Here is a 19,943-nt window from a genome sequence, read left to right on the forward strand (position 1 = left end):
CTCATGAATGAAGGATTCATTTTCGAATATGAGAAAAATATAATTTCTCACAACAGCATTCGAATAGATTAACAGAAAAATATTTTAATTTTTGTGTCAAAATATTTTTTTAAATGCGGTTGCAATTTATAAAAGTATAATGACTAAATCTTGAAATTCTTTTACTGTACATTGCTTTTCTTGTTGAGGTAAAAAGTTAACAGTTTTGTAGCACTGCAACAGCTACTTTACATCATTTTATGATAAAAACACAGTATGACTTTATATACATATAAAGTAATAATAATAAGAAGAAGTCAGACAATTCTGTTTTTGATTTAGATGTGTAAATGATAAAATCAAATTTAAATTAAAAAAAACTGCTCATGAACATGTGTCAGGGTTTACTGGTGGTGGCAGGCGTTAGAGTGATGACTCGAGATGAACAGAAGTCGATCCAATGAACGTGTTTATTAAACATCAACTTGAAGAGCACAAAGACCAGTAAACATAACTTTAAGACGACACAAAGCAAACTGGAAAAGGAAACAACTTATAAAGGGTGAGACTGATTACAAACACAGGTGACACAGATGACTAATAATCAAAGACAGGTGATACAGATAATGATTAAACAAGGACTAAACCAAATGATCAACAACAGACGGGGGAAGACAGAGGGAGAAACCAAATGACCAGTGCAAAACAAAGACAAACAACCAGAAACATGAGGATTTTCGTGACAACATGTGTGTAGCATCTTTCTTTGTATCAAGATTAAAATGCAGTGTTTAGTTCTAATTTTCAATTTATTATTACTTTTTTTATTATTATTAAAAAGGTTTAGTTGTTGTAGTAGCAGCCTCTGCAAAAACAGTTTCATGGCCAAGAAAAAATATTTATGGCTGGTAAATTTTCTCAAATCACCAAAAAAATTCATTTGTATCATGATTAAAATGGCAAATATGGCAAAAAAGTTTTAGGGCCTGCTTGAATGTGTAGAAATTATAACAAAAGTATTGTAATTCCCCTACTGTAGAAAAAGGTAAAATAACATACCGGTGAAATACTTGTTTTTATTCACTTTACAGAATTGTTTTCAATATTACTGTCGTTAGAATAATAATATTAATTTTTTATTATTATCATTATTCTTTTTAAATTCTAATTTGTTTGGTTTCTAAATTGTGGGAATTGTGGGAATTCTCACTCCAAGCTGAACTCAAAAGTTGGCAGCCCTGCACTTCACTGTTTGCTCTACAAACCAATGTGTTCATAATTAAGATAATACATCAAAATAATATGGTAAGACACATTTGCAATATCACGCAGCAAACTAGTTGTCTGATACAGCTAAAATAGCTGGATGCTGATGACCCAAGAAATTTACAAATGGCCGCACCTGCTCTTACGGAAAAATAAGGTAGATAGCTACAGTAGCCTACTATAGATAGCTACAAATTGTTATTTAAGTTTTAAAATACACAAACATTATTATAATTTATAATGAAACAAGCATATAAAGTAATTTGCTTAAGAAACACGTGTGACGACTTTATACTTTATACTTATAAAAAACACTATATAGTTTATATAGAAAAACCTAGCAGGTGGTTTCACGTTAAAAGCAGAAGCAATCATTCTCTAACCCATAATGGCCTACTTACACCACCTTGTGGCCTAAAACTGGTTCAGTGTCTGAACAATCCATGTAAACAGCGACTACAAATACAGTATTCACAGTCTCCTTAAAGCAAAGTATGGCAATTAAATGCCGATTACTGACAAACAGACCTTATTTTTAAGGCAACGGACATTCAATATTTATTGTGATTTCTTTGATTTATATGCTCTTTGCAGTTTATGAAACTCATCGGAGGGCACACCAGCGTCACGGGAACGAGCATGTATAAGCTCCGCCTTCCCCGCAACTTTGTTGACTGCTGCGGACACGCGCCAGATCACTCGCAGCATCTCTCAGAAGGACATGACTAGACTAAACGGACAGAGAATGGACGCAAACGTCGTGGTACTCGGCACAGACAATGTGGGAAAATCTGGTAAGTTTATTTTTTAGAAGGTATGCTATGATGTACATTCATAAAATGCATTTATTTCTTCTTCAGACATCTCTTGTAACTTTGTGAACATCTTGCCCTATGCTCACATGACTTGTGTTTTGCAGCACTTATTGTCCGATTTCTGACTCGGAGATTCATCGGGGAATATGGCGATATCGGTATGTTTTCTTTTCACTGAATGATTTATAAGTTTTCCTTAAGATTTTTACATTTCATTATAACTACTACTCTGGTTTCTCCAAAGAGTCCCTTTATGCTCACAATGTTGTTGTGGATGGACGAGAGCAAACTTTGAATATCTGGGATGCACCATATTCACAGGTGATTCAGTGTTTCAGTTGTAAAATGTAGGCTATTTTGTCAACTGTTCAATATTTTTAGTTTTATTCTTATTATTTAATTTATATACTGAATTTTATTCAGATATCTCTGGTGAACAAAGCATAAACCTGCTTAAGATAATGTGCTGGTCTCAAAGCCTGGTCGGAATTGTTTGTTTGCTAGATTTATAAGGTGTTTGGACAGGGTTTTGTAACTTGTCAGCCTAGGTAAACCAACTGTATATTTGTTTGTACAGGCTGGAAGACCATCTTAATCCAGCTTAGACCATCAGACCAGCTTAGGCTGGTTTCATGTGTTTTTTTCTGCATAAATCTAAAATGTTCTAAAGTGAATAACAAATATTAAATACACTATGTGAAATCTTCTCAGCAGGATCTGTCTTCCGAGTCCTTGATGTGTGAGAAAAGAGTCCAGTGGGCAGATGGCTTTGTGCTGGTCTACAGCATCTGTGACCGAGCCAGTTTTAACGCGGTCTCCAGACTCATTCAAATAATCAAAACCACCAAGGACATTCTGGGCTTTGAGAAGATGCCCATCGTTATTGTGGGAAACAAGAGGGACCTACACCATCGGCGTACGGTCCTCAGCGAAGAGGGCAGGCTGCTTGCGCTCTCTGCAGACTGTCAGTTTTATGAGGTCTCGGCTGCTGAGAACTACCACAGTGTCCTTATGGTTTTCCATGGGCTGTTGGATCGCATCAGGGAGTCCAGGGTGTCTGTGAAAAAGTTAGCAGGGATCAAGGGCATTGTGAAGAGCATGTCTGCAGTGTTCGCCCGCAGGCGAACAGATTCGCTGTGAAGCTGATGGGAGCTCTGGAAATAACACTTATGTGGTCTAATATGACCTATTTTAGATCCGCTGAGAGGGACGAGCTGTTGCTGTGGCTTGCATGAGAGTCTGGGATCTCTCATGTGACTACAGCTGGATCTTCTGCGTGGGCAAATAAGAGATTGCCCTAGTATGTCTGCTAAGGTGATGGCTTCCATTGAGAATGCTGAAATCGGAGAGTTCTCAATAAAATGCTTAAGTTGTTATGTGGCAGCAGATTATATCAATCATAAGTGGAGTGAATATGCCATTGAATGAGGGTAAATATGTAATTTAACCTCCTTTTCTTACTTCAAAAGGAATAGTTTAGCTAAAAATGAAAACTTGCTGAAAATACACTCACCCTCAGGCCATCCGAGATTCAGACCTTCAGAGTTTTTAATCTACACAGATTTAAAGTTTAGTATTTGTTCAACAGTGGATCCTCTGGTGTGAATAGGTGCCGTCAGAATGAGAGCTGATAAAAACATCACAATAATCCACAAGGAATCAACATAAAGAACTGCTTTGGATTGTTTTGGACTTCACAAGATCTGAATTGATGACTGTCGTGTTGATTGCTTGTGAACTATTGTGATATTTTTATCAGCTGTTTGAAATCTCATTCTGACAGCACCCATTCGCTGCAGAGGATCCATTGGTGAAGAAGTGATGTAATGCTAAATTTCTTCAAATCTAGAGTTTATAGCATGCAATTCTGAGTAAAAAAGTCAGAATTGCAACAGATACATTTGCAGTTGTGAAAAAAATTCTGTAGAAAAAATAAAAATTTCAAGTTTATATTTTGCAATTCTGACTATAACTCACAATTGTGAGTTTATATCATGCAAAAAATAATCAGAATTGTGAGGTATAAATTCGCAATTGCGCAAAAAAAGTCAGAATTGGAAGATAATTGTGAAAAAAAAGTCAGAATTGTGAGGTATAAACTCGCAATTGCACGAAAAAAAGTCAGAATGATAAGATGTAAACTGGCAACTGCGAAAACAAAAGTCACAATTGCAAAATACAAACTTGGAATTCTGAGAGAAAATGTCTGAATTTTGATATTATATCTCGCAATTCTGACTAAATCTCGATTGCGCCAAAAAGTCAGAATTGTGTGATATATATTCGCAATTGCGCAAACAAAGTCAGAATTGTGAGATATTAACTCGCAATTGTGTGGAAAAAGTCAGAATTACGCGATATTAACCTGGAATTGCGGAAAAACTCAAAATTACGAGCAAATTCTGAGCAGAAAGTCAGAATTTCAAGATATAAACTCACATGCACGAAAAAAGTCAGAATCACGCAATATAAACTCACAATTACTCAGAAAGTCCAAATTGTGAGATATAAACTAGCAATTGAAAAGATACCAGCTTAATTCTGAGGAAAAGTCCGAATGTCAAGTTTAAGTCAGTTCTGACTAAGAATTGAGATATAAACTAACAATTGGGCAAAAAAGGTCAGAATTGCATGATACAAATAATTGCAAAAAAGTCAGAATTGTGGGATATAAACTCGCAACTGCGCAAAAAAAGTCAGAATTGCAAGATACCAGCTTAATTCTGAGGAAAAGTCAGAATTGTGAGTTAAACTCTCAATTGCGCAAAAAAAGAATTGTGAGATATAAACTCGCAATTGCGCGAAAAAAGGCAAAATTATACAATATAAACTTACAATTGCGCGAAAATGTCAGAATTATGCGTTATACTCACAATTGCACAAAAAAGTCAGAATTGTGAGATATAAACTCGCAACGGCGAAAAAAACGTCAGAATTGCAAGATACCAGCTTAATTCTGAGGAAAAGTCCGAATGTCAAGTTTAAGTCAGTTCTGACTAAGAATTGAGATATAAACTAACAATTGGGCAAAAAAAGAGTCAGAATTGCATGATACAAATAATTGCAAAAAAGTCAGAATTGTGGGATATAATCTCGCAATTGCACACAAAAAGTCAGAATTGCATGATACAAATAATTGCAAAAAAGTCAGAATTGTGGGATATAAACTCGCAATTGCGCAAAAAAAGTCAGAATTGCAAGATACCAGCTTAATTCTGAGAAAAAGTCAGAATTTCACGTTTAAGTCGGTTCTTAGTCAGAATTGTGAGTTAAACTCTCAATTGCGTAAAAAAGAATTGAGATATAAACTCGCAATTGCGCGAAAAAAGGCAAAATTACACGATATAAACTTACAACTGCGCGAAAATGTCAGAATTAAGCATTATACTCACAATTGCACAAAAAAAGTCAGAATTGTGAGATATAAACTCGCAACTGCGAAAAAAACGTCAGAATTGCAAGATACCAGCTTAATTCTGAGGAAAAGTCCGAATGTTAAGTTTAAGTCAGTTCTGACTAAGAATTGAAATATAAACTCGCAATTGCGCAAAAAAAGTCAGAATTGCAAGATACCAGCTTAATTCTGAGGAAAAGTCAGAATTTCAAGTTTAAGTCAGTTCTTAGTCAGAATTGTGAGTTAAACTCTCAATTGCGCAGAAAATAATTGTGAGATATAAACTCGCAATTGCGTGGAAAAAAAAAGCCAGAATTGCAAAATATAAACTCGTAATTGCAAAAAAAGTAAAAATTCTGATTTTATGGCTTTTATGAGTCACAATTGTGAGTTTATATCATGCAATTCTGAGAAAAAAAGTCAATTCTGACTTCTTTTCTCCAAATCTGTTCAGATTAAGAAACAAACTCATCTACATCTTAGCTGGCCTGAGGATGAGTACATTTTCAGCAAATGTTCATTTTTAGCTGATCTATTCCTTTTAAACAGGAAAGATGTCAGTGCTTCTGCAAGTAATCATGAACGCTTGAAGAAGGTAAACACTGTTGTGATGACGATCGTGGGAATCTTTCATGAGTCAATGCTAATGCGCTATGGCCTAAAAATATAAGATGACGCAACACAACATTGTCTTATGCTACATTAATCAAAAAAAGCCTCCAATAGTATCAGGTTTTATCATTCAAGGAGCTCAAGGAGGCCGTCTTGCAGTTTAATTACAATGGACTGTTTAATGATTGCGTCTGTGTGCATTCAGATAACAGCACAGAATGTGTTTTTTTCCCCCAGCTTTATTTCTAAAGCTGTTCAAGTGCTTTATGGAGAACATGTGTTGGTTTCTAGACCACAAGCTTTAATAATTCTTGTGCTGTAAAGCTAATGAATCAAAGGAATACTTCCCCTGAGTGCCATTTTACAGTGCAATGTTACAATCAGAAAATGAAAATGCTGTATTTGTATTGTTGAACCAAAATCAGGTTGTCAAAGTATGTTTGTGGTTGATGAAAGATTCCAGATAGAAGTTTAAAAGTAAAAAATTGCATTGAATACATGGTGTACAGCTGACAGTTTATGTACATGTGTATTTATTTATCAACAATCTAAACAAATATTCATTTTATTATACAGTATATTCATAGACCACAATCAGGCATTACAAGTTTGCATGTAAACATTTTGATCGGCTCATTGTGATATGACTAAAAAGGCATTTTGACAAATTAAGTTCAATGTTAATATTAGTTCCATAAATAATCCAAAATGACTGAATAACCTTTGCTGTAATAACTTGCTGTAATTGTCATTCTTTAAAGTGGAAAAAACTCTGAGGGCTGAGGAACAAACAATATGCAGGGATATGGTCAAATATGGTTGTGAAGTATAATTTATTCCTGAACTTAATGGGTTGGTCACAACTTTGCAGTCTTTGCTTAATGAACCTGTCATGTAATTATTAAATCTCATTTCTCACATCTTGGTTTTTCAAGGGACGTCTTACTGAGAAAGTGTATTATCACCAATTGCTGTGACTGTTAATACAATAAAAGTTTTTTTTTTAAAAATAGCCTTGTGTCATTAATGAGATTTGCACCATCTCTGCAGCAATTATAGTTACTTTTATATAATCAGTCACAATAATGCAAAATAACTTTATGTGATTTTGCTAGAACACTTTTTATTCTACTGAAGTCAAGACTTTCAAAGTTTTTTTTTTAGATAATTGTGAGATATAAATTTGCAATTGCAAAAAAAATCAGAACTCTGAGATATAAATTTGCAATTGCAAAAAAAAGTCAGAACTGTGAGATATAAATTTGCAACAGTGAGAAAAAAGTCAGAATTGCGAGTTTATACTTGTGAGAAAAAAAGTATATCATGCAATTCTAAGAAAAAGTCAGAATTGCGAGAAAAAGTCAAAATGATGAGAAACAAACTTGGAAATCTGAGAAAAATGCAATTGCGAGTTTGTATCTCACAATTCTGACTTCATAAATTGCAATTGTGAGTTTATATCACGCAATTCTGTGAAAAAGAAGTCAGAATTGCAAGTTTATATCACAATTCTGAAAAAAAAAATCAGAACTACGAGATATAAACTTGCAATTGGGAGAAAAAAAAGGCAAAATTGCAAGATTCAAACTCGGAATTCTGAGAAAAAAGTTAGAATATTGAGTTTATATCAAGCAAACAATTCTGTAAAGGAAAAAAGTCAGAATTGCGAGTTTATATCTCACAATTCTGAGAAAAAAAAGTCAGAACTCTGAGATACAAGCTCAGAATTGTGAGATACAAACTTGGAATTCTGAGAAAAAAGGTTGGAATTGCAAGTTGTATCGCACAATTCTGACTTTATAACTTGCAATTGCGAGTTTATATCACACAATTCTGAGAAAAAAAGTCAGAACTGCGAGATATAAACTTGCATTTGAGAGAAAAAAAGTCAGAATGGCAAGATACAAACTCGGAATTCTGAGAAAAAAGTTCAAATTTTGAGTTTATATCAAGCAAACAATTCTGTAAAGTAGAAAAAAAAAGAATTGCAAGTTTATATCTATTACAAGGTTATATTACACAATTCTGTGAAAAAAAACAGTGAGATATAAAATTGTACTTGTGAGAAAAAAAGTCAGAATTGCAAGATACAAACTCGGAATTCAAAGAGAAAAAAAGTTAGAATTGCAAGTTTATATCTCACAATTCTGAGAAAAAAGTCAGAACTCCGAGATATAAGCTCGAATTTGCGAGAAAAGAAGTCAAAATTGCGAGATAAAAACTTGGATACAAAGTTGGAATAGCAAGTTTGTATCTCACAATTCTGACTTTATAACTTGCAGTTGCAAGTTTATATCATGCAATTATGTGAAAAAAGTCAGAATTGGAAGTTTATATCACAATTATGAAAAAAAAAAAAGTCAGAATCGCAAGATACAAAAAAAAAAGTTAGAACTTTGAGATATAAGCTCGGAATTCTGAGAAAAAAGGTTGAAATTGCAAGTTTGTATCTCACAATTCTGAGAAAAAAAATCACTAAAATAATATATAAAAATAAACTCGGAATTGAGAGAAAAAATGTCAAAATTACGAGATACAAACTTGGAATTCTAAGAAAAAGGGTTGGAATTGCAAGTTTGTATCTCACAATTCTGACTTTATAACTTGCAATTGCGAGTTTATATCATGCAATTCTGTGAAAAAAAATTCAGAATTGCGAGGAATCTGCATAGTAATCTTGTGAGATTATCTCGCAATTATGAGGAAAAAAAAGTTAATTGTGAGACTTAAACTCACAATTTAGAGAAAAAAGTCAGAATTGTGAGATAAGTGAGATTTTGTGGCGGGAATGGGCTTCCGTAGTTGACGTGCCCCTCTGCCAGCACTTTAGAAATCATGCCCAATGACTGCTTTGCATGACAGACCTGCAGGATAAATACTGAAAACTGCATCCCACTCTTGACTGTCTATGCTCCATTCTCATTCTGCAGTAGGGGAGGCGTTTCTGCTGTTTTGCACTGTACGAGTATAAGAAGATGCTAAGGAGGAGATCTGGGTGCAATCTGTCCTCTGGGATCTGTGGTTGGGTACTTTCTTGTTGCTGCCACCAAGAACTACTTTCTGCTGCATAGGAATCTGCTTCATGACCTTCTTCTTCAGTAGACGGGTCTCCTCTGATATCTCTTTGAGCTCTGTAGCTTTAAGAGGCTGCTTTTGAGAGTTGTGCATGTGGTCTCTTACATTAGACTCTAGCACAAGGAAGCCACTCACACATTCTTCTGATCCATCTTTTTCCATCAGTTGGGAACCTCCTTCTGGCTTGGATGATCGCCTAGGAATCTGTTATAAAAGAAAACAAAGCCATTCTTTAGTTTTCCACATGTGAAGGCTCTCAAAGGTAGCAGAAATTATGGAATTTGGCAGTCAAGTACTACTGTTCATTCACATGAATGTATAAGCATTAAAAACAAGCAGGTGTCATCTAGTATTCTTGATGCTCAGACAACAATAGAGATTAAGATTTCAGAATGAGGCATTAGCATATACTAAACACTGAGTTAAATTTAAGTCCCACTCATATAAACACCTTGACTTGCAGAATATCTGCTTTGTTTTCAATGGCTAGGCCTGAATGAGGTTGGTCTGTCTTTTACTCATTTCAAAGACCATTTTTTTAATAACACTGTAAACCTATTATTTTTGTGAGTAATGATTCTCTAAAATACCAAATGTCCTTAAAAATACCATCAGGATAACACGAGTCACACAATATCTCCCAGTATGTGGACAGATATCCAGCTGCTAGAGGGCAGAGTAACTTTGGTGCCAGACCTATTGGAGTCTCCTCCTTTTGTCTAGCTATTTTATGGGATCCCAAACAGTCCCAGGCCAGGGGTTAATTAGGGAGGGACGGGTCTGTCTGTAGCCAATTACAGCTCTTTGTCAAATTCCCTGACCTCTATTGCCTCTAAAGTCTAAGTGACTGAGCTATGAGCTACAGTGAAGACTTAAGATCTCCTTTATTAAAGGATTTTTATTTTTATCAAAACATACAAATAAACCACAAAACACAAAAGACAGAACAAAACAAAAACAAAATTGTAAAAACTAAATAAAACATAAAAATTAAACAAATATAAATAAAAAATAAATAAACCACAACACAACACAAAATGAAACAAAACCAAAAAATAAACCACAAAACAAAAACAAACTTGTAAAAACAAAACACAAAAGCAAAAAACAAAACAAAACAAAAAACGCAAAAGCAAACCAAAACAAAAATAAAAGCAAAACAAAGAATAAATAAACCACAAAACAAAACAAGACAGAATAAAACAAAACAAAACATAAACAAATATAAAAAATAAAATAAAAATAAATAAACCACAAAACAAAAACAAACTTGTAAAAACAAAAATACAATACAAAAGCAAATAAAAACACACAAAATAAGACAAAATGAAACAAAACAAAAAACAAATGTGTAAAAACAAGACAGAACAAAACAAAATAGTAAAAACAAAAGCAAAACAAAAAATAAATAAACCACAAAACAAGACAGAATAAAACACAACAAAAACAAATTTGTGAAAAACAAAGCACAAAAGCAAAGCAAAACAAAACACAATAAATAAATAAATAAACAAACCACAAAACAAAAACACAACAAAAACAAACTTGTAAAAACAAAGCACAAAAGCAAAAAATAAACATAAAAGAAAAATGCAAAAGCAAAACAAATAAACCACAAATCAAGACAGATTGAAACAAAACAAAATCGTAAAAACAAAACAAACATAGACAAAAAAACCCCACAAAACAAAACATAAAAATGAAAAACAAAAGCAAAACAAAAATAAACAAATTACAAAACAAGACTGAACGAAACAAAACAAAAACAAATTTGTACAAAAACAAAACATAAAAATACAACACAAAACAAAAACAAACTCGCAAAAACAAAAGCAAACCAAAACAAAAAATAAAAGCAAAACAAAACATGAATAAACCACAAAACAAAACAAGACATAATTTAACTAAACAAAACATTACAAACACAAAAGCAGAAACAATAAATAAACCACAAAAATAAATAAACAAACCACAAAAAATAAATAAACCACAAAACAAAAACAAACTTGTAAAAACAAAACACAAAAGCAAAACAAAAAAACACACAAAAAACACGAAATAAAACAAAATAGTAAAAACAAAAGCAAAACAAAAAAATAAATAAACCACAAAACAAAACAAGACAGAATGAAACAAAACAGAAACAGATTTGTAAAAACAAAGCACAAAAGCAAAACAAAACACAATAAATAAATAATTAAGCCACAAAACAAAAACAAACTCTGAAAAAACAAAGCACAAAAGGAAAACAAAACACAAAAGTAAAACAAAACAAAAAATAAACAAAAACAAACAAGACAGAACGAAACAAAATAAAAAACAAAACAAACTCGTAAAAACAAAACACAAAAGCAAAACATAAACAAAAACCAAAAGCAAAACAAATAAATAAACCACAAAACACAACAAAAACAAGACAGAATAAAAACTAAAATAAACCAACAAAATAAATAAACCATAAAACAAAACACATAACAAAACATAAAAATGAAACACAAAAGCAAAACAAAAATAAACAAACTACAAAACAAGACAGAACGAAACAAAATAGTAAAAACAAAAGCGAAACAAAAAATAAATAAACCACAAAACAAAACAAGACAGAATGAAACAAAACAGAAACAAATTTGTAAAAGCAAAGCACAAAAGCAAAGCAAAACAAAACACAATAAATAAATAATTAAGCCACAAAACAAAAACAAACTTGTAAAAACAAAGCCCAAAAGCAAAGCAAAACAAAACACAATAAATAAATAATAAAGCCACAAAACAAAAACAAACTTGTAAAAACAAAGCACAAAAGGAAAACAAAACACAAAAGGAAAACAAAACAAAAAATAAACAAACAAACAACAAAAACAAACAAGACAGAGCGAAACGAAATAAAAAACAAAACAAAATCGTAAAAACAAAACACGAAAGCAAAAAACAAACAAAAATAAAATGCAAAAGCAAAACAAATAAATAAACCACAAAACACAACAAAAACAAGACAGAATGAAACAAAAATAAACCAACAAAATAAATAAACCATAAAACAAAACATAAAAATGAAACACAAAAGCAAAACAAAAATAAACAAACCATAAAACAAAACAAGACAGAATGAAACAAAACAGAAACAAATTTGTAAAAGCAAAGCACAAAAGCAAAGCAAAACAAAACACAATAAATAAATAATTAAGCCACAAAACAAAAACAAACTCGTACAAACAAAGCACAAAAGGAAAACAAAACACAAAAGGAAAAGAAAACAAAAAATAAACAAACAACAAAAACAAACAAGACAGAACGAAACGAAATAAAAAACTAAACAAAATCGTAAAAACAAAGCACGAAAGCAAAAAACAAACAAAAATAAAACGCAAAAGCAAAACAAATAAATAAACCACAAAACACAACAAAAACAAGACAGAATGAAACAAAAATAAACCAACAAAATAAATAAACCATAAAACAAAACACATAACAAAACATAAAAATTAAACGCAAAACAAAAATAAACAAACTACAAAACAAGACAGAACGAAACAAAACAAAAACAAATTTGTAAAAACAAAGCACAATAAAGCAAAGCAATAACAAAGCAAAATAGCAAAAATAAAACAACCACAAAAAAATAAATAAACCATAAAACACACAACAAAAGCCAAACATCCCATAAAATAAAACACAAAAGAAAACAAATTAGAAACAACTAAACCACTAAACAAAAACAAAACAAGACCGAATGAAACAAAATTTAAAACAACATAAAAAATCTAAATAAAACAAAGAAATTCAAAAACAAAAAATAAACCACAAAACAAAACTAAAGAACTAAAAAAAGCAAAACAAAAAATAAACCACAAAACAAAACAAGACAATGAAACAAAACAGAAACAGATTTGTAAAAACAAAGCACAAAAGCAAAGCAAAACAAAACACAATAAATAAATAATTAAGTCACAAAACAAAAACAAACTCGTAAAAACAAAGCACAAAAGGAAAACAAAACAAAAAATAAACAACAAAAACAAACAAGACAGAACAAAACAAAATAAAAAAACAAAACAAAATCGTAAAAACAAAACACGAAGGCAAAAAATAAACAAAAATAAAACGCAAAAGCAAAACAAATAAATAAACCACAAAACAAACAAAACACAACAAAAACAAGACAGAATGAAACAAAAATAAACTAACAAAATAAACCATAAAACAAAACACATAACAAAACATAAAAATAAAACACAAAAGCAAAACAAAAATAAACAAACTACAAAACAAGACAGAACGAAACAAAACAAAAACAAATTTGTAAAAACAAAGCACAATAAAGCAAAGCAATAACAAAGCAAAATAGCAAAAATAAAACAACCACAAAAAATAAATAAACCATAAAACACACAACAAAAGCCAAACATCCCATAAAATAAAACGCAAAAGAAAACAAATTAGAAACAACTAAACCTCTAAACAAAAACAAAACAAGACAGAATGAAACTAAATTAAAAACAACATAAAAAAAATCTAAATAAACCAAAAAAAAAAAAAAAAACAAAAACGCAAAAACAAAAAATAAACCACAAAACAAAACTAAAAAACTAAAAAAAAAACAAGCAAAAGCAAAAAATAAATAAATTACAAAACAAGACAAAACAAAGCAAAACAAACAAACAAAAAAACAATATTGTAAGTTAGGCAAAGATTTATGGCACAGGGCCTAAATGGGAAGGTTGTGGCACTGAAATTCAAAAGGAAAGGCCAAAGAAAGTTTTTGTGCAATTTTCCGCAGCCAGACGGATTACAGTACCTTATCTACTTCGAACGTGAAGAAACGTGTGGCCTTAGCTTTTCACCGTTAACACTGCGGTGCTATCACAGATCTTCCACTCCAGATTTTCCACTCAGTTAAACTCACACAGATCCTTAAGAAACACGCAGACACAAGCATCCACCTATCTCTCCCTCTCACTTCTACAGATAAGCTCAAGAGCAAAAACAAAGAAACTCAGACAAAACAACCTAGATTTTCATAGAATGATAAGATCATCTCTGAGACGTGACTCAGTAACAGAGTCTAACCAAATTTAAAGACAACATTATGTGTAGTAAAGGTACCAAGGAAATAACATGTGCCCAAAAGTATTTTAGTCACTGAATATCGTTAATAAACATGAATTTATGCAACTGTACTCATTAGTTTTTGGTCACATTGTTTTTATGCAGTTTGTTGTATCACAGGCGTCATCTTCCAGCTGCTTTCTGGGTACTGTGATGTAATAACCACCATCTCTGTACCCAATTCTATCAGTCCACATATGTGATGTCTGTGCTAGCAGTCTGTGGCTAATTACAATATCAAGCAACCAGTGGGGTTTGTTCTACTGGTGGACATGTTCCTGTAAGACTCGCCGGCTGTTTTTCAAGGAAATCGAGACCAATATAGCAAGAAGAAAAATGGACAACTTTGAATGATTCATTAGATTCTCTCTGATTTCATCTGGTAGACACACATATAATTAATCAAGAGATCTAAAAGATCTTTTTTATTACATCTTGATGACTACGAGGTTAAAGAATCCACTGCACCTGGGAATAGGTATTAGGCATGTCAGGAGAAACTAAAGCTTTGCTGAAGATCTTTATGAAGCTGTAAATCTGAATGAGTGTTTTTAATATCACATGTAACTTTAGAGTTTTTTATAGACATTGCCAGGTGTTCAATCAAACTCTGCAATTGTTCACAGACAATGAATGAGAAGAAATGAGAATTTATAGCTTTGAGTGATTCAAGGTTGAATTTATTGTAACATTGTGCTCAGTTCCAGTTTTGACCTGCATGGTTCATAAGGATAAAAATAAAAGCAATTCTGATTAAGCTCAAAGACGTTTGAGCTATGATCAAATTCATTCAATCAATTCTACATTCTCATTCTGGTTTGGATTTTATTTTCTTAGTAGGAGGATTTCCTGTGTCAACTAGATTGACACGAAAGAGAAGAAATTGTTAAAGTCATTATTTTTGTTTTCTTTCACAAAAAGTATTCTCTCAGCTTTATAAAACTATGGTTGAACTACTGATGTCTCATGGACTATTTTAACAATCTTTTTACTACCTTTCTGGGCTTTGAATGTGTCAGTTGCGTTGCTGTCTATGCAGGGTCAAAAAGCTCTCCGATTTCATCAAAAAATATCTTGGGTGAGTAATTAATGACAAAATTTTCATTTTTGGGTGAACTACCCCTTTAAGTAATGATAATCATATCTCTCCTCTTTAGATCCATGACAGTTTTGTAAGCCAATAGGACAAATTCTTGGTGTGATTCCATCTGGATCATTTCTGCTATTTTGCAACAGCCAGAAAACAAAGATATAAAGCCAAAATGTTAAAGATTTTAAGGACTTCAATCAGATCTCATTTATCGAACAATTTTTTTTTTCAAATTCTAGATAAAGATAAATAGACAAAGAAATAAAGACTAATAAAAAAATGGCAAAAATAAAGTGAAGCCCATACAAAATACAAAATACAAAGTACACTACACTTTTACTATAGTAAAACCACATTTAACTTTTTAAGGCATTTGTATTTGTGCCTACTTTCTCATAAACTATCTTTTCAGATACGTGATTTGAAGTCTGAATAATGATTCGTGAACCATCATTTCAGAACAGGACTCAGAGCACGTATCATAAATCATTTGATTTAGAACGGGACTTTAAATCGCGTATCGCAAATCATTTGATTTGAACAATTTAATTTGCAAAATGATTCACAAACCCGTTCTGATCTAAATCAAGTGATATGCACTCCAAAGTCCCGATCTGAATCAAAAGATTAGCAAAGTTCCGTTCTAAATCCAATGATTCGCGATACATGGTTTGAAGTCCTGACCTAAGTCAAATGATTTGTGAACCCGCTCAGAAAGTCCCTATATAAATCAAATGATTCCCGATATGCGATTCACGAACCATAATTTCAGATTAGGACTCAGAGCATGGATCACAAATCATTTGATTTTGATCAGGACTTCAAATTTTATTGCAAATTTTTGATTTGAATAATTTAATTTGCGAAATGATTCAAAAACCCGTTCCGATCGAAATCTAATGATTCGTGATACGCGGTTTGAAGTCCCAAACTAAGTCAAATGATTCACAAACCTGCTCAGAAAGTCCCTATCTAAATAAAATGATTTGTGATATGCAATTTGAAGTCCCGAAAAATGATGTGCACACCATCATTTCAGATTAGGACTCGGGGCACAAATTGGTCTTCAAATTGCGTATTGCAAATCATTTGATTTAAATTATTCAGTTTGCAAAATGATTCACAAACTCGTTCCAATCAAATTCAAATGATTTGTGATACGCGCTCCAAAGTCCTGATTTGAATCAAATGATTTGTGAAGTTTCGAGCTAAATCAAATGATTTGTGATACACGGTTTAAAATCCCGACCTAGGTCCAATTATCGCAAACCCACTCAGAAAGTCCCTATATAAATCAAATGATTCGCAATACATGTTTTGAAGTCCCAATCTGCAGAATGATTGGCAAACCATCATTTCAGATCAATACTCAGAGCATGGATCGCAAATCATTTGATTTAGATCTGGACTTCAAATTGCACATCACAAATCATTTGATTTGAATCATTCAATTTGCGAAATCGCGAAATGATTCACGAACCCGTTCAGATCTAAATCAAATGATTTGCGATATACGCTTTATCCCTATCTGAATCTAATGATTCGTGAAGTTCCGATCTAAATTAAATTTTGAAGTCCCGATCTGAATAACGATTCACAAACCATCCTTTCAGATTAGGACTGCGATTGTGAATTATGTGATTTAGATTGGAGCTTCGCAAATCATTTGATTTAAATTAGGACTTCGGAGCATTCGGAGTATCACAAAGCATTTGATTTAGATCGGAACAAGTTTGTGAATCATTTTGCAAATTGAATGATTCAAATGAAATCATTTGTTTTACACTATTTGAAGTCCTGATCTAAATCACATGATTCGCAATCGCAGTCCTAATCTGAAATGATGGTTTGTGAATCATTATTCAGATCGGGACTTCAAATGGCGTATCGTGAATCATTTAATTTATATAGTGACATTCTGAGTGGGTTCACGAATCATTTGACTTAGGTCAGGACCTCAAACCGTGTATCGCGAATCGTTTGATTTAGAATGGAACTTTGCAAATCATTTGATTCAGATCGGGACTTTGGAGTGCTTATCACTTGATTTAAATCAGAATGGGTTCATGAATCATTTCGCGAATTAAATGATTCAAATCAAATGATTTGTGATCCGTGTTCCGATCCTGATCTGAAATGATGGTTCACGAATCATTATTCAGATCGGGACTTCAGATCGCGTCACAAATCATTTGATTTAGATAGGGACTTCCTGAGCAGGTTTGCGAATCATTTAATCTAGGTTGGGACTTTAAACCATGTATCGTGAATCATTTGATTTAGATTGGAGCTTCGCAAATAGTTTGATTTAAATCGGGACATCGGAGCACGTATCACAAAGCATTTGATTTAGATCGAAAAAAGATTGTGAATCATTTTGCAAATTGAATGATTCAAATTAAATCATTTGTGATGCACAATTTGAAGTCCTGATCTAAATCACAAGATTCGCAATCACAGTCCTAATCTGAAATGATGGTTTGTGAATCATTATTCAGATCGGGACTTCAAATCACGTATCGCAAATCATTTGATTCAGATAGGGACAAAGTGTGTATTGCAAATAATTTGATTTAGATTTAGATAGGGACTTCCTGAGCAGGTTTTCGAATCATTTGACCTAGGTTGGGACTTTCTGAACGGGTTCACAAATCATTTGACTTAGGTCAGGACCTCAAACCGTGTATCGCGAATCATTTGATTTAGAATGGAACTTTGCAAATCATTTGATTCAGATCGGGACTTTGGAGTGCTTATCACTTGATTTAAATCAGAACGGGTTCATGAATCATTTCGCGACAAAGCGTGTATCACAAATAATTTGATTTCATAATTCAAAGATTCAAGATTCAAGATTCAAAGATCGATTCAGATCGGGACTTCGTGTATCACAAATCATTGGATATGAATTCTTCAATTCGCAAAATGATTCACAAACCTGTTCTGATCCAAATCAAACGATTTGTGATACGCGCTCCAAAGTCCCGATCTGAATCAAATAATTTGCGAAGTTCTGATCTAATTTAAATGATTCAAAATTAGCGATTACCGATTAGAGTGCTTCAAAACTCAATCATTTTGCATGAAAAAATATGTGCTTATTGAAAAAAACTAAACACAATATTATTCAATAACTCAAGTATCTTTTCAGGAATATTGTTTTTTTAAGGGTTTTCCAGGCCTTAAATTTCAAGTACTTCAAGCACTTTAGCTCCTTGTACGAACCCTGCATTAGGCTGACTTCTAATTCCAATATGCAAAGAAGATGAGACATTAATTTTAGAAATTTTGAGAGATTTTCTCTGAAATATTCCAACAAAACAAAACAAACAAAAACATGCATTCATTGTGAAACAAGTCATGTACTCAAAAAACATATATCATAAGAAATGATACAAAAAACAGATTCATAGTTAGGTTGAGGACAGTTTGACAATGCCAGAATGTCACTCTTAAACCCTGGATTCCTGAATAACGTCAGCGACAAGCCACCAAAGGAACATCCAAGAATGAACTACTTATTCATGATTGAAACTATTTGTTTCCATATCAGCTGACGTCTCAGATTTGTGTGGTTGTCTGGCATTGTCATTAACTACATGTTTGCCACTGACGCTGCATAGGAAAAATAAATTACTCTGACACATACAATGAATGTTGGACACTGCAGATAACTGACACCAAAAAATGACTAGCCTGTTATAAAGGGCAAAGCATCTTGATTAATAATCCATTTACCAGAGAGTCTGATATTAAAGTCAATAAGTAAAGTAAATATGAAAGTCAGAATGAGATTGTCACAGTGTGCCCTCAGTGGTATTTAAAATATTAAATACCACTCAGGGCACCCTATGACAATCTTATATTGACTTTCACAAGTGCAATAAAGAGTTTGTCAGGCTCTGCGGGGGTCTGGAATGTGTGAACTATATAAAACACTCTGTGTTTATGTGAACTCTCTTGCTAAAAAAATTACCAAAACAACTGATTGAACTGTTAAAAAAATTCCAGTTATCCGATATCGCAGCTCCTTAAGCACTTCAGTGGAGCCTGAAAAGGTCATTTGCCAATCTGATTCCCAAATATATTTCTAAACACGGCTTTCCTGTATCCCCCCTTACGCTTGTTACGCCACACAACAGCTTTTTGTGTTTTTATGTGTTGTGTCATTTATATAAACACTACCAGTCCAAAATTTTTGAACAGTCAGATTTTTTATGTTTTTAAAGAAGTCTCCTTTGCTCACCAAGCCCACATTTATTTGATCCAAAGCACAGCAAAAACAGAACAAGTTTAAAATATTTTTACAATTTAAACTAACTGTTTTCTATTTGAATATATTTTAAAATCTCATTTATTCCTGTTATTTTAAAGCTGAATTTTAAGCATCGTTATTCCAGTCACATGATCCTTCAGAAATCATTCTAATATTCTCAATTGCTTCTTAGAAAACATCGGTTTTTAATATTATGCTGAAAACAGTGGAGTAGAATTTTTTTCAAGTTTCTTTGATGAATAGAATGTTCAGAAGATCAGCAAAATAGAAATAGAAATCTTTTGTAACATTATAAATGTCTGGTATAGTGCATAAATAGTAATGTTACAA

General features: G+C 32.5%; 2 protein-coding genes across 3 annotated transcripts in view; one reads left to right on the top strand and one right to left on the bottom strand.

Moving 5' to 3' along the window:
* The first annotated feature begins 1,960 nt into the window (after nt 1-1,960).
* On the top strand, nt 1,961-3,734 carry LOC141346020 (ras-related and estrogen-regulated growth inhibitor-like protein). The gene is made up of 4 exons (XM_073850941.1): nt 1,961-2,039; nt 2,165-2,218; nt 2,305-2,381; nt 2,772-3,734. The coding sequence occupies exons 1-4, from the start codon at nt 1,967-1,969 to the stop codon at nt 3,198-3,200; spliced, it is 633 nt and encodes a 210-aa protein (XP_073707042.1). The 5' UTR covers nt 1,961-1,966; the 3' UTR covers nt 3,201-3,734.
* A 2,798-nt stretch (nt 3,735-6,532) lies between these two features.
* plin1 (perilipin 1) overlaps nt 6,533-19,943 on the bottom strand; it is a 47,323-nt gene continuing 33,912 nt past the window's right edge. For both annotated transcript variants that reach the window (XM_073850611.1, XM_073850610.1), the window contains one exon: nt 6,533-9,345. In XM_073850611.1, coding sequence (XP_073706712.1) covers nt 8,986-9,345 — 360 coding nt within the window. In that variant the 3' untranslated portion in view covers nt 6,533-8,985. The remainder of the gene's footprint in view (nt 9,346-19,943) is intronic.

The sequence above is a fragment of the Garra rufa genome, chromosome 11 (assembly GCF_049309525.1).
Source record: "Garra rufa chromosome 11, GarRuf1.0, whole genome shotgun sequence".
Taxonomy (NCBI): Eukaryota; Metazoa; Chordata; class Actinopteri; order Cypriniformes; family Cyprinidae; genus Garra; species Garra rufa.

Coding starts and splice junctions, on each gene's coding strand:
- LOC141346020 (XM_073850941.1), top strand. CDS start 1,967: ATGACTAGACTAAACGGACAGAGAATGGACGCAAACGTCGTGGTACTC. Junction 2,040..2,164: donor AGACAATGTGGGAAAATCTG/GTAAGTTTATTT, acceptor TGTGTTTTGCAG/CACTTATTGTCCGATTTCTG. Junction 2,219..2,304: donor CGGGGAATATGGCGATATCG/GTATGTTTTCTT, acceptor GTTTCTCCAAAG/AGTCCCTTTATGCTCACAAT.